The sequence below is a fragment of the Haliotis rubra genome, unplaced genomic scaffold, assembly GCF_003918875.1.
Source record: "Haliotis rubra isolate DU_JTF1 unplaced genomic scaffold, ASM391887v1 Scf943, whole genome shotgun sequence".
NCBI classification, from domain to species: domain Eukaryota; kingdom Metazoa; phylum Mollusca; class Gastropoda; order Lepetellida; family Haliotidae; genus Haliotis; species Haliotis rubra.
Window position 1 is genome coordinate 312,976 of NW_025767683.1, and position 14,118 is coordinate 327,093.

Sequence of the window (14,118 nt, forward strand, 5' to 3'; positions counted from 1 at the left end):
CCACTCTTACCCAGCCTTCCACATCGGGGACCTCTGCAACGAAAGCACTCACCCGTTGGATGTCCGTGAAGACTCTCAAGGTCTATATCAAACTTAACGCAGAGGGGATCCGTAGACAGGTACCAAGCTGTTCTGTTGGTACGGTGGCGGGAAGGCTGGTGTGCCGGGCGAGCAAGCAGACTTTGTCTCGCTGGCTAGTTTCGCGGGTATCTGTGCTGCTTTATCGGGCTAAGGGCAAGCCTCCCCCTGAGGGGTTTAAGGCTCACTTTCGGTCAGGGCAGTAGCCGCGATCGCTTTTGCATCGGCACTCCCCCATTGAAGAGATCTGCTCTGCCGCTATTTGGAGCCGGCTAACACGTTTATACGGCATTATCGGCTCGATATGCATTCCCGTAATCGCGGCGAGCTTTGGCCGTTCGGTTCTCTCCAGTGGACAGTGTCCTGCCACCCTGACCAGAGGAGGGCGGCGATTTTCTCTTTACAGAGAAATGCGTGAGGCGGGAGGGAACTGACCCGGGTCCCCCGCCCAAAGCGAAAAAGCCTCGCAGTAAGGGGCGAAAAGTCGTAGCCAGTCGCCTTCTCCCAGCCCTAGTAGCCGGTTTTGATATGTCGCTAATAACTCAGTTGTTCCAGCAGCACGTGGACTCAGTCCCTCGTTCATGAGTCAGCTGGAGGGCTCCGGCAGGGAGCTTCTGCGCCCACTCTGGCGCCGGGGGCGGAGAGTCTGGGGTGGGATCGCTGAGCCCGGCTCGATCCCTCGCCTTGAGGCGTCTGTAGATCCGCTTTGCCTCTGGTGGATCCAGACGCATTCGCTGCCCCGAGGAGGGGAGGGTTCAAGCCCCAGTCCCTCTTCGAGTTGGGCCAGGGTCCGTTGAGGATTCCTGGGTTCCGTCCCCGCGCCTCGCCCCGCCCCATGAGAGCGGAGGCACCAGTTCTGCCTGGGTCTGCCTCCAGCGCCTCGGGACCGGGTCTGTGCGAAGTTGGCGAGGTGCTGACGCTGGGGCTGCTCTGTCTGCTCCTCCTCTTCTGTGCCTGGTCAGGGACCGGGTTGGGGTTCGGGTCCTCGCGAGGAGACCCTTTGCTCGACTCGGGCTCGGAAGCCGAGTCCATGGATACTGGGAGGTTGAGGAGGGTGTCTTCCGCTTTTCGCCGGCTTTGCGGGAGGTCTGCAACGCATTGCCGCAGTTCCTACCCCAGTCAGCGGTTGCCAGCGGCGCCGGACTCTCTGAGTTCCGCACTTCGCCAGGCGAAGGCGTTTTGCCCCTGGCACCTTCACGACGCTGCTCCGCATTCTTCGATGTTGGTCCAGGGCGTGGTCGATCCCCGTCTGGGTCTCGCCTCCGTTTCGGTTTGCCTGAGCTTGTCCGGAGGGTGCCAGCTGGGAGGATTCCCCTGTTCAGTTCGGATGGTGGATGAGTGCTGTGTTTCACTCTGGTCGCCTTTGGGGGAGGCTCGGCTTCTTTCCGGAGAAAGCTCGCTGCTCGGCAAGGGTTGTTAACACCACCGCTTTGCGCGTTGGCCCCTGGCGCAAGCGCCTCCGGACCTACGAGGAGGTCTAGGAACGGTTATGCAGCAGTGTGACGTGGTCAATGAGGCCTACCTCTCCTCGATCCAGAGATCGGCCCTGGAGGCGGAGGGGCATGCTGGAGGCGCTTCTCCGCGAAGCAAGCTACTCCGTCAGATCGGAAGTTCAGGCACTTTCTCCTCTGGTCAGCTGCGCCGACGGTGATTGTCAGGATGCTGAAGCTGTTTATCGCCCGGGCTCGGGAGCTACACAGCAGACCTTGTTGCGCCTTCCTCCGCCTGGGAGCTGGCGCCCGCACTGGGGCCCAGGGATGGTCATCAGCAGGCTGCCGCTGCAGTTACCTCCTTCCTGGACTCTAAGGTTGTTGGAGCACCAGGTGGCTTCAGCCTCAGCTGTTCCACCTTCCTCCGACCCGGGTGCAGCCTACACCCGAAGTCCGCTGGCTGGCTTCGCCGAGAGGTAGGCGGAGGAACCGGGTCCGGCCAAGGGTAAGGGCAAAGAGCAGTCCTCTTCGCTAGCTCCTAGCCTTCGGCAGGTCTGCCCCGACCTCCCGTTAACCCATCAGGCTGTGACCCAGCCATGTGTCACTCCCAGTCAGCTTCTGCTACTCGGGCACCGCTCTTACCCAATGTGGGGCGAGGCTGCCTCTCTATTCCTATTGAGGAGAAGGCTGACAAACAACACTTGGGTGCTGTCCACCGCCAGTGTCGGCCATTTACCACTGTGGAAGCGAGGTCCGCCCTCTTCACCGGGCATAACCGCGCTCCAGTGCCGCATGTCAGGCAAGCGGACATATTGGCACGAAGTTCAGGCTTTGCTGGACAAGGCAATCCGATACCACCGGGAGAGGAACAGGCGGGATTTTTACTCCACGCACTTCCTCGCCCCGAAGAAAGACGGGTTTCCGTCCCCATTCTCTCAGGTTGAATTCATGCTCGGTACCATCCTTCAAGATGGAGACACCGCGCCGGTGATCTCCTTCTGTTCAGCCTCGGCATTCTCACGCCAATCGAATACTCAGGAACGGAGCATGTCCACATCCATCGCTCAAGGTACCCGGCCCTCATTTATGACGGGTGGTTACCAATTCACGGGTGCCCCCCTTCATACATCCACTGCCCCAAAGGGTGTTCACCAAGCTCATGTTAGTCAGCCTCACAAGGAAGGCGTTGTTACCGACGCGACTGGTTGCTCGCAGGCCAGCGCAGCCTAGATTCTACTCACAAGGTGAACAAACGTTCAGTACGAGGAATTCCTGAATGTTCAGATAGGGGATTGCAGCAGTTTTGGAGTTTTTGCAAGCCCGCTTGGAAGAAGGCCTGGCTAAGCCGACCATTCGCGGGCTACTCCACCGCTATTTCCACTTTTCACACCCCTGTCGATGGTGCTCTTCTGGGGCAGCACCCTCGCATACAGTGCTTATTAGCTGGCGCTGATCGGGTTCGACCTGCTGTCAGGCTAACCAGCCCACCTTGGGATTTGTCAATTTGTGCTCGATTGGTTGTCCGGTCCCACTTTCTCACACCTATCGGCTATTTCCATTCAGTTGTAAACTTGGAAGGCTATTTTTCTGGTGGCGGTAACATCTGGGCGTAGGGTCGGCGATTTACATGCTATGTCAGTCCGACCCGGGCGCTGACTGTGTTTCACACTGATCGTGTCAGTATTCGCCTCCGGATAATGCATCACCCGAAGGTCGATCACGCTTTCCATGTGACAGCTCCTATCGAACTTCCCACTCTTACCCAGCCTTCCACATCGGGACCTCTGCAACGAGCACTCACCCATTGGATGTCCGTAAGACTCTCAAGGTCTATATCAAACTAACGCAGGGGATCCGCACGGGTACCCAGCTGTTCTGTTGTTACGGTGGCAGGAAGGCTGGTGTGCCGGGCGAGCAAGCAGACTTTGTCTCGCTGGCTAGTTTCGTGTATCTGTGCTGCTTATCAGGCTAAGGGCAAGCCTCCCCCTGAGGGGTTGAAGGCTCACTCGGTCAGGGCAGTAGCCGCGATCAAAAGCTTTTGCATCGGCACTCCACATTGAAGAGATCTGCTCTGCCGCTATTTGGAGCCGCCTAGCACGCTTATTCGGCATTATCAGCTCGACACGCATTCCCGTAATCGTATGAAGCTTTGGCCGCTCTGTTCTCTCCAGTGGACAGTGTCCTGCCACCCTGACCGAAAGTGAGTCTTGGTTCATTGGTTTTGTTGACGCTGCTGTTCAATACTGAGTTTTATTGACCTATCCGCTATTGGGAGCTAAATAACCTCATTTCGATCCTCTCCGGAGTATTTAGGTCAATTGTGAGCGTTTTGACATTCCCCACGGTGCTCACTAATCGACACAAGGTGGGTGGGGCTTTGTTTACATTTTCGCACCATGTGCGAAGTTACTATGCTTAACCTTTGAGGTCGCTCTCGAAAGTACAATCCTCCCTGTCAGTTCCCTCCCATAATGCCTCTCTCGAAGCTTAAAACTGGGACATGTGACAGGTGAGTGTTATGGCTGCCTGTTACATTATTCCATTAACAATAGCTATTTGTATGTGCTTGGACAGAATTCCCTCCTCCCTGGCCTCCGGTCTTTGGGAATCTGTGGTTATGCATAATATGTACCCCAAGGACGATCTCTATGAAGAAGAATTAACCAAACCTGAAGAGGTTTTCAATTCTTCGAAGAGAGTCGTCCTTGGGGTAGGGCCTCCCGCCTCCCACCTCCCCGCAATTCTGTTCACTGATTTATTCAGCAGAAGGAATGATGATACAGGCCTAGGTGATTACCCAGTTGGTGCGCATGCGTAACGGGAGGTAACTCCACGAGGTAGGGGCCGTATAATAAATAAAAGAGTTTATTTATTGTACAATCTTTTATTAAAAAAACATTGATACAACTGTCACAGGACATTTTCAGCGTGGAAAATGCATAATATGTACCCCAAGGACGACTCTCTTCGAAGAATTGAAAACCTCTTCAGGTTTGGTTAAGTTTCTGACTGCAGAGTTAAACAACATTGACATATTAGGAATCTCTAAAATGTGTATAGCTATATCAACTATAATATTGCATCAAATATGCTTATGCATAGAAGCTGACATCCAGGAGCTAATATGTTCAGGTATAAAGCTCTTGACAAGTTGTCTTTTTCCTCTGCTCCAGAGATTTGAAGGGTGTGGTGGTGTCCCTCAGTGACTCGGGGCGGCTGGAATGTGGGTACCTGGGGACAGATCCTGCAATATTTGTCCCTCCCACAGTGGAGGCGAGAGAAATTAACTATGCCGACATGGATGTAGAGATGAGGAGATTACAAAAGAAAATCAAAGATAATGCTCATAAATCTGGTGAGAAGTTTTCCTCACCTCCTGTGAAAATTACTCACTTTTGTCTGCGCGTATCTTCTTGGAACATACTTTCTTCTCTGTTAGAATTACCTACCTCATTCCTCTGGAATTACTCACCATTGTCCAATAAGATTAAAAGTCACCTCTGGCCTCTGGGAATTACCTGTGAGAATGCATCACCTCTTTCCAATGGGAACAAGTCACTTCTATCCTGTAGGTATAAGTATCCTCTATCCTCTGGGAATTATCTCTGGCCTCTGGGAATTACCTGTGAGAATGCATAACCTCTTTCCAATGGGAACAAGTCACCTTTGTGGCTGGTGATATTGATGACTACTGTAGATAAATGCATAAACTCACCAAAACCATGATGTTGACATAATCACCATTTGTGTGTTGCAGTGATAGTGCCAAACCTGAAGACAGATGATGACCTCACTATAACCGTCCATGTAAATCCAGCCTTAGATGACTCCTCGGTAAGTGGGTACCTTGCCATTGAGCATGATAAGTGAGTGAGTGAGTTGGGTTTTACACCGCTTTTAGCAATATTTCGGCAATATCACAGCAGGGGACACCAAAAATGGGCTTCACACATTGTACCCATGTGGAGAATCGAACCCCACCGCACCTTGAGCATGATGAGGTCAAATGGTGGGTCATGTACCTAGTTTTCTGCTTATTCAACCTTGATAATTTGAAGACATACAGACACTTGTAGAGAACAAATATTATTTGTATTTTATTGTTACCAAGACCACAAAGGAAAAGAAGTCTTTCATACTCAGCAAGTGTGACTTGTATTTCATTGATAACAACACCAGTAAGGAGAAAAGGGCTTTGATACTCAAGGTATCAACGTTGTAAAATACAGCGATAAAAATTGTAAAATACTTTCTGTCCAGCTGCAAACTTTCCAGACTCATTGTTGGGTTGTTTTATAACACATTTCTTGATTATTCTCACTTTAAGATGGCGACAGGGATGGAGATTGAAAATGAAGACATTGTGCCTTCCATAACAGCAAGAGTAAGTATAGGGAATACAACATAATGTTCAAAGAATTGAAACAAGTAATAGTCTTAAGTTTGCTTAGGCAACTTGCAATATCACCAGTTCATCCATTTTAAGATATAAAATAATATAAACTGTTTATATTAAAGACAAATGTATGATAGTCATCAGTATCATATTTTTTGTTACTCAGATCCAGCTGAAATCTCGACTTCTCTTAGATAACATTAGAATGCAGATTCACACTAACTGGCCCCTAGCTGCCAACCAAACATCTTTCACAGTTCCTTCAGTGGGTGAGTGTTCCTGTAAACATAACATGGATATTTCTTAGATTTAAGATCATAGCAGGAACCTAGCACACCATAATTGTATGAGATGACATGCCAAGGCATTTACTGATTCAATTGATTCTGATTCTAGCTGATTGCTATTGTAATTCTTTTTCATAAGACTCCTCTTTGGGGCACTTATAAGCATTTTAATGTCCATTTAAAATTCCTACGACAATTGTAACTATATTTTGAATAAATATAATATTTCTATAATATTTCTTCCGTGTGTGAAGTATTTGTAATGGGCATTCAATTGAAAAGTGGGTATTACATTTGGCTGAATGTGCTTTCAAGATAACACTGATTTTCTTGCAGACCCCAATAAACCTACAGAGTGTTTCTGTGCCTTCTTCATGCGAGGTGCTGGCCTTCCTGCCAACCTCTCTGCAGAAGTATCAGCCAGATACACCAGCGCCTCAGGTAGGGTACCCTTGCAGGGTGCATTTCATGGTAACTAATAATCACGGTGGGAGGAGTATGTACACATTCAAAGACTGTATGCCCTCAGAAAACATTACAAATACAATGCTAATGCTGAGCGGTGTTCAAACTGATCCCTGTAATGTTGTGGATATTAATTGGGGAATCCCTGTATACTGTAGGAGAAATATACAAGTAACCCTATGAAGTCCCTTAATTCTTAAAACTGAGAAGGATTTAAAGTAAAACAATGTTTTCATTCAGATTGAGCCAAGTCAGCATGGTTCATTATTCATTAAGTAACCTTGGGTTTGCCTGGAAAGATTAGATTAACCACATGATGCTGTGATATGACTTATATACAGTGTATGTGACAGTATTTACTTGTTAATTAGTTGTCACATCAATCTGAAACTGATCATGGATTCCAAATCAACTCAAACTCAGGCTGTAATTTCACATCCATAGGAGGAGTGATTGATGTACTGACTCTCTCAGATGTTAGAGGTGACATTTCTTATACATTGATTCAACCACCTCTGCTTCTCCAGGGGCACCACGAGTCAGCACAGCTAAGCTGAAGCTGCCCTTCAACCTGGTTGTGAAGCCAGTGTTCCCGGTCAAAGTTGCTGTCCACAAGTTGACAATAGACACCAACAAGCCACCTGTCAATCTCAATGAACTTTTCCCAGGTCAGTCTGAATAACTGTTAGATTCTTATACTGTACCCATTTTTGGTTCTGATTTTCTGTTCGTCACAATATGCTGTGACGATAAATTTTAACTCACTCACTCTGATTTTCTGTTGACATTTGCACAACTTAATGATTGTATTTTATATTGGTCAGTCATCATTCTGCGACAGAGATGGTGCACCATAGCTTTTTATTCACAACCAGTATGTGCTTGAGGGTAAAAGGAAGCAGGACACTGCTACAGTTTCACATCTGTCTGTCCCAGAATAATGTGTGTATTTATTGTTGTCTGATAACTTCGTTTGTTGCCTATTGTGGACTTGATCAGTGACAACGCCGTCAAGAGTTGTTTCCTTAGATAGCTGAATGCCTCGCTTATGATCTCAAATTCAAGATGTAAGTAACTATGATCCTTCATTGGCAACAAGCTGTGCTCGTGGATTTTAACTAAGTGGTATGTGTTTGAGTCTTCAGCCTTTATCAAGAATGTAAAGGGATTATTCACAGATAATTTATGATTAACAGTGAAATGTTAAAGGATTATGCCACACTCAGCAGTATTCCAACTATATGGTGGCAGTCTGTAAATAATCAAGTCTGGGCCAGATAGCCCAGTGATTCACAGCATGAGCATCTATCGAGGCAATTGGGATGTGTCTCATATGTCAACCAAGTCAGCCAGCCTGACCACCTGATCCCTTTAGTCGCCTCTTACGACAAGCATGAGTTACCAAAGATAAATTCTAACTCGGATCTTCACGGGTTTGATTAATATGTTGTTGCACTGTTCTAGATCTGCTAGGAGAGAATGCAGGAGGACAGGGGGCTGCTCTTGGCTTCCAGTTCTATGGAGGACCTGTTGTTACTGTTCTTGCCTCAAAAACATCACGTGAGTCTTCTCAGTTTTTTAGCTCAGAAGTCAAACCCCTTACAAGATGTTAATGGTATTCAGGTAAACATATGATGAAGGGTTCTGGGACTCATAATCAATATTTCTGGGGCATTTATGCCCAGTATTTCTCCATCAAGTGTGAATTCACACAGACCCCATGCTAATAATGTGAGCCTGTTTACAACTCTCAGAAGTCAAAGGAGCCCAGTGCATATAAAGTCTTCGAACCAGTCACATATTGACAATGTAGTTGGTCATAAATGACAACATCAAGAGATGGATAATTCTTTTTAATAGATATTGTTATAAGATTGATCATTTCACTTTTATTAAGAATCATTGATTTTACTCTGCCCATGTGATTTATACATTGTGTTGGATATGAGACTGAGTCTTCTTGTATGCAAGTACAGTGTTTTGCAACTAAAGTGAAATTTGCTGACAAATGGTATTATGACCATAACATCAGATACAAACATTTTGCCTTTATTTATTTTGTTGCATGGTAATTTCAGAACGATACAGATTACAGTGTGACCAAATTGAAGCGCTATGGCTGCCAATGAGGGAGTTAGCTGGTCGACTTAGCAACCACTTTAATCGTGCCAAAGACTTTAAGGTTTTCTTTGATGGAGCTTTGCCGCTTCAGGAGTACTTTAATTTGGTGGATGTTCACTTTGAGGTGAGGCCCATACATGTAGCTGTCTTACTGTCTTGTTAGGAAGAAATATCGCACATGAATTCTAAGGGTGAAACGTTATGCTCTTACCACAGTACGGTACGTATTGTGGTACATGGGGTTCAGTCCGTTTCGGTGATATAATCATTATGCACAAAATTAACAACAACAAAAGCCAAACCTTACATTGGTTCATAACATGGAAGAAAAAAAACTTAGTCTTTGTTATTTTGAATAAACAAAACTGTCATTTTATGACTAGATTGAAATGACAGTACGAAAACCGAAAATACAATTTTTTTTGATTGCATTACGGTATACCAAACTGAAGGCAAAATACTGAGGTTCTACTAATACCACGGTATACTGTTTCACCCCTAATGAATTCCAAAAGTTCTTGCATGCTCTAGTGTGATTATGTTGACTTAGCATTAAACTAATGCTGCAACATTCTTTGCCTGTCAAGTGTCAGACTATTCTGGTTTGAAACACTAGCATTACTGATGTCAGAGAGGTTCATACTTGAACTTTAACATAATCAATTTTTCTAGTTTCGGTTGAGTGCTGAGAAATGTAAGGAGGTTCTGGAGCAGAGAGCTCAGCAGTTCCGGATGATTCAGAAGAGACTGCTCACCAAGTTCAAGGACAAAACACCATCACCACTACAGAACCTGGACACTCTCTTGGAGGGGACTTTCAGACAGGTGAGTGTTTCTCGTTGTCAGAGGAGTAGGAGAGAAGCATGACATGGTCTGTAAATAATCAAATCTGGACCAGACAATTCAGTGATCAACAGTATGATCATTGATAGGGCTCCAGATCATTTATATAAAATAAGCACGATAACGGTGAAATAATTTAGAAAACGAGCAGATGAGCAATGGTGTACGGTCTTAGAATCATTTACAGGATCTGAAAACGATTGTTTTATTCTTTATTGACCTGTTTACACAAGAGTAGCAATGTTGTGGTGCATCTATGAAACTTAAACGCTAAGAACTGATACTCCATTAAATTCCAGGTTACTGAAAATAGAAAACATAATTCTAAAACTGATCATGAAAAATTATCTGGAGCCCTGTATGATGAAACAGCCATGCAAAGCTCTTATTCCCACTGGCTCTTATGAACAGCCATGCAAAGCTCTTATTCCCACTGGCTCTTATCACAGTGCCTACATGTTCAAAACAGCAGTAAACACATGGAACTGCATTTACATGTATATGTTTGTTTTGTTTTCTCGCTTAAAGCTGAGATGCCTTAATACAACTGAAATACTGTTCAAACTATTTAGATGAAACTCACTCACTGATTGTTTTGTACAGATCATGGCTTTAGCAGACGGTGTGGAGGAGAACAGACGGGCCCAGGAGGTAGCAGCCACAAACCTCAGCTCAGCTACACACTTGCTCAACTTCCTCATCAAGATCTGGACAGACATGACAGATGATGAATTCCAGGTCTTAGAGTCAGCAATATCCCCCATAGTGAATGATAGCGAACAACAGGTGAGATGATGTCTCCTGTCTTTAAGTTCTGTGAACTGAGAATATCCATAAGTGAGTTACTTGTTATGCTTATTTGGAATGAGCATTAGCTTGTCTTTAAGAATGCTCAGGTTTAATTTTAACATAGGTACGATGTGTGCAGCCCAATTTTGTCCCCACTGTAGTGATATGGTAAATATTGGAAAATTACTGAAAGTGGCCTCTAACCCTGTTCACTCAATCACTAACTTGAACACTAGGTTGTAAATTGTCGATCCCTGCATGGATTACAGGGATAAGAAGTACCATTATGTAAACATTCTTGACTTGCCTCTGTGTTATTATGGTGTGAAGCCCATTTTTGGTGTCCCCCACCGTGATATTGCTGTAATATTGCTAAAAGTGGCGATATAAACTAAACTCTCTCACTCACACTATGTTATGCCCTGATGTCTCTTTAGATTTCAAGTGGCAAGACTTTGTACATTAAATATGTACTGAGTGGTTTTATCTTGTGGGGGTGACAGAGGGTTGTAGACTGAAGATATGTTCTGGGTGGTTTTGCAGGGATGGCAGGAGATGGTAGATGCAGCAGTGACGCATCTGCTGCGGACAGCTCTGGCAAAGTCAGCAAAGGACCAGACAGTGAACCCTTCCCCACTCACTGTACCACAGGACACAACCAAAGTGAAGAAACACATAGCACTACTCTGTGATAGACTTGGGAAAGGTGCACGACTTATTGAAGGGTTGGCAGGTAAGTCAGTACAAGAAAATTCAACAAAGCATGACGGTCAGGTTTAAAAAGTGCTTCGATCAATTCTCTCAATGTCAGTTCAGTCCAGACTAGATTATTTCCAGACCTCTGTCAGGTAGCTGGAATACTGCTGAGTGTGGTGTGGATCAATGTATCTATCTGTCAAATCACTTCAATGAAATATTAAAATACAGAGGCTAAATTGGTTGACCGAGGCATCGCAATTTACTATGAAGGATTATCATGCCCCGATCCGCTCTTTTTCGGTTGATATCTCAGATGTTTCTTGATATGGCTCCTAGTTCTCTCTGCACCAAAACTATCTGCAAAAATTAGTAAATTCATGAGGCTGTTCCACGTGAGACTTTTTCCCATTTTGAGCTAACACACAGTGAAATGACTGATAGGAGCCTCAAGGTTATGTAAACCACCCATAATCACTGGATATGATGAAAAAATACTTCAACATTTATTAACAGTTTTTCCAGTAGAGTGTAATATCATGTGTCAGTAGGTCTTACATTGCCAAGTGTAATTATGTTAGATTTTGGATTCAAGAGTTGATAAAATTTGTGAAGGATGATATATACATTCTTCAATGTAGACCGGAAAGAGCGGAAAATTAAGCTGCCTCCATCAAACAAGAGCATAACAGAAAATGGAGATACAGATTCCTTGATAGGCGACACATCTGTACTGGACTCTGTTGTCAACACCAAGTACAAAGACAAGAAGAAGAAGAGGAAGCACAAGCGAGATGCACCGATGCAAAATGGCCGGACACTCAATGATCTAGAGCCGATGGGACTGCCAGCCATGGACAAACCTGATGCAGGTAGGCTTACATACTGTGCCTAGATCTTGACACATTGCTGGATTCAAGGTTACAGTTTTCAGTACCACTTTGAGATTCAGGGCATTTGTCATACAGAGCATGACTCACTTGCATTATTAGGATTTGCTACAGTGTACGAACATTATCATCTTTCATCTTATATATCTACTGAATATAACCACATTTTGTTTTCATCAAATTCAGTTTACAGTTCATTATGATATCACATCTCAGAGGCCCAGATAAGCTGAAAATTGGACGAACTTGGCGTATCCGGTAAAATATGCATAGAAATGAAATTTCCAATTACATTGAAAATAATTGTTAGCGCACTCATTACGCATTTAAAATGTTGGATACGCAAAAAGTTTAAAACAAATGCGTACGGAATATATTTATGAAAATTGCTTGCGTAATGAAAAAGACATCGATTGCTATCAAGTTGTACTGTTAGTATAGGACTAGTGTTGTACTGTCAGTATAGGATGAGTGCTTTTTTATGAAATCATGTCCATTATATTTAACTTGCTTTTGATTAGATAAGGCAGAACATACCTGCTTAGTAAACTTACTCAATGACATAATACTTAGGTGAGTAATATGACTGAAATACGCACATATTTGAAAGCAGTGGGTAGTGGAAAATGAAATACCCACTCAAAATTCATAATACCCACTCCAAAAAATTACAGTGGGTACAGTACCCACATGAGCTAAATCTTATCTGGAGCTCTGACATCTTGCTTGTGAATCACATTTCAAAATGGGATCCAATTTTTAAATTAGATATAGGTTAATATAAAAATAACATTAGTAATGAATTACTAAATGTAACCCTAGAAGTACCGAGTTAGAATTGGTCCTCACTCACCATGCTTGTCATAAGAGGTGACTAACTGGATCGGGTGGTCAGGCTCGCTGACTTGGTTGACACATATCATTGTATCCCAACTGCGTAGATCATTGATCATAATGTAGATCACTGGATTGTCTGGTTCAGACTCAGTTATTTGCAGACCACCACCATATGATATAGCTGGAATATTGCTGAGTGTAGCGTTAAACACCAGCCAAACCAATCCTAGTCATGAATGTAAAATTCCTTCCATATTTGCACATTTCAGGTTAATTGCATTTTCACAGAGAATATGTGTCTGAAAGTTTCTTGTTCCCTTACTGGAGACATTTGATACTTGCTTGGTTTGGATATCGGAAACTGATGGATCAGACCCCAGAGGTTTTAGAATGTTACAAAGGAGTTTATAAGAGGTCCTTTCATGGGCAGTTGCAGGGCTAACTGCATAAGCCAGTTAGTGTGGTATAGATGGTAAAGCTGAGAAAACACACCTCTGTGTTGGCAGGCATGTCTGACAGCAAGAAACAACAACACATTGAAGACATGGTGCCTGACCTGGGAGATATGGATGGACCAAACATCAGCAATGGCAATGACAGCAATGAGGTCGTCTATGCTTTGTGAAGATTTCAACTGTAAGTATAGCAAGTAGTGTGTTAAAGTGGTTGCCATGGTTACATGAATGGAATATGTACATATAGTCAATTAGGAAATAAACATAATGTATTTATTGCAGAAAAATTTGAGAATATTAAAGTTAAACATTAAGCAATGCAGGACGACATTCTTATTCAAGCTTTGTTGTCAATAACTTTGTAGTACAGCTGATTTGATAACCACCAGAACTATCTGTCTCACTCACTGTCTGTAGGTAGTTTTGAATAATCATATCAACAGTAGTTTGTAACCAACCTTGTTATAACCTCATCAAGTACTGTACTAATCTAAGAATATATTACACATTGAAGAATATGTTTCAGTCCAAGATTGATATTCTGATTGTGTCAAATCAGCTGTTTCAGTCCGAGATTGATATTCTGATTGTGTCAAATCAGCTGTTTCAGTCCGAGATTGTTATTCTGATTGTGTCAAGTCAGTTGGTTCAGTCCGAGATTGTTATTCTGATTGTGTCAAATCAGCTGTTTCAGTCCGAGATTGTTATTCTGATTGTTCGAAAATTAAATGGAATGGAGATCAGTTGGGGTGCTTCAGGTGCTAGGTAGCCTGTGTTTTGCACCTGGAAAACCTAAAACAAACAGCCCTTTGACTCTGCGCACTGACTTTA

The 14,118-nt window shown here is 44.2% G+C and overlaps 1 protein-coding gene across 1 annotated transcript in view; it reads left to right on the forward strand.

The window, feature by feature from the left end:
* LOC124264796 (protein PTHB1-like) overlaps positions 1–14,118 on the forward strand; it is a 56,335-nt gene that overhangs the window by 18,247 nt on the left and 23,970 nt on the right. The window contains 13 exon segments of the mRNA XM_046699586.1: positions 4,682–4,863; positions 5,266–5,342; positions 5,836–5,892; positions 6,071–6,173; positions 6,528–6,632; positions 7,184–7,324; positions 8,121–8,216; positions 8,735–8,901; positions 9,450–9,602; positions 10,224–10,406; positions 10,953–11,142; positions 11,747–11,977; positions 13,339–13,468. Of these exon segments, the coding sequence (XP_046555542.1) occupies positions 4,682–4,863; positions 5,266–5,342; positions 5,836–5,892; positions 6,071–6,173; positions 6,528–6,632; positions 7,184–7,324; positions 8,121–8,216; positions 8,735–8,901; positions 9,450–9,602; positions 10,224–10,406; positions 10,953–11,142; positions 11,747–11,977; positions 13,339–13,457 (1,804 nt within the window). The 3' untranslated portion in view covers positions 13,458–13,468.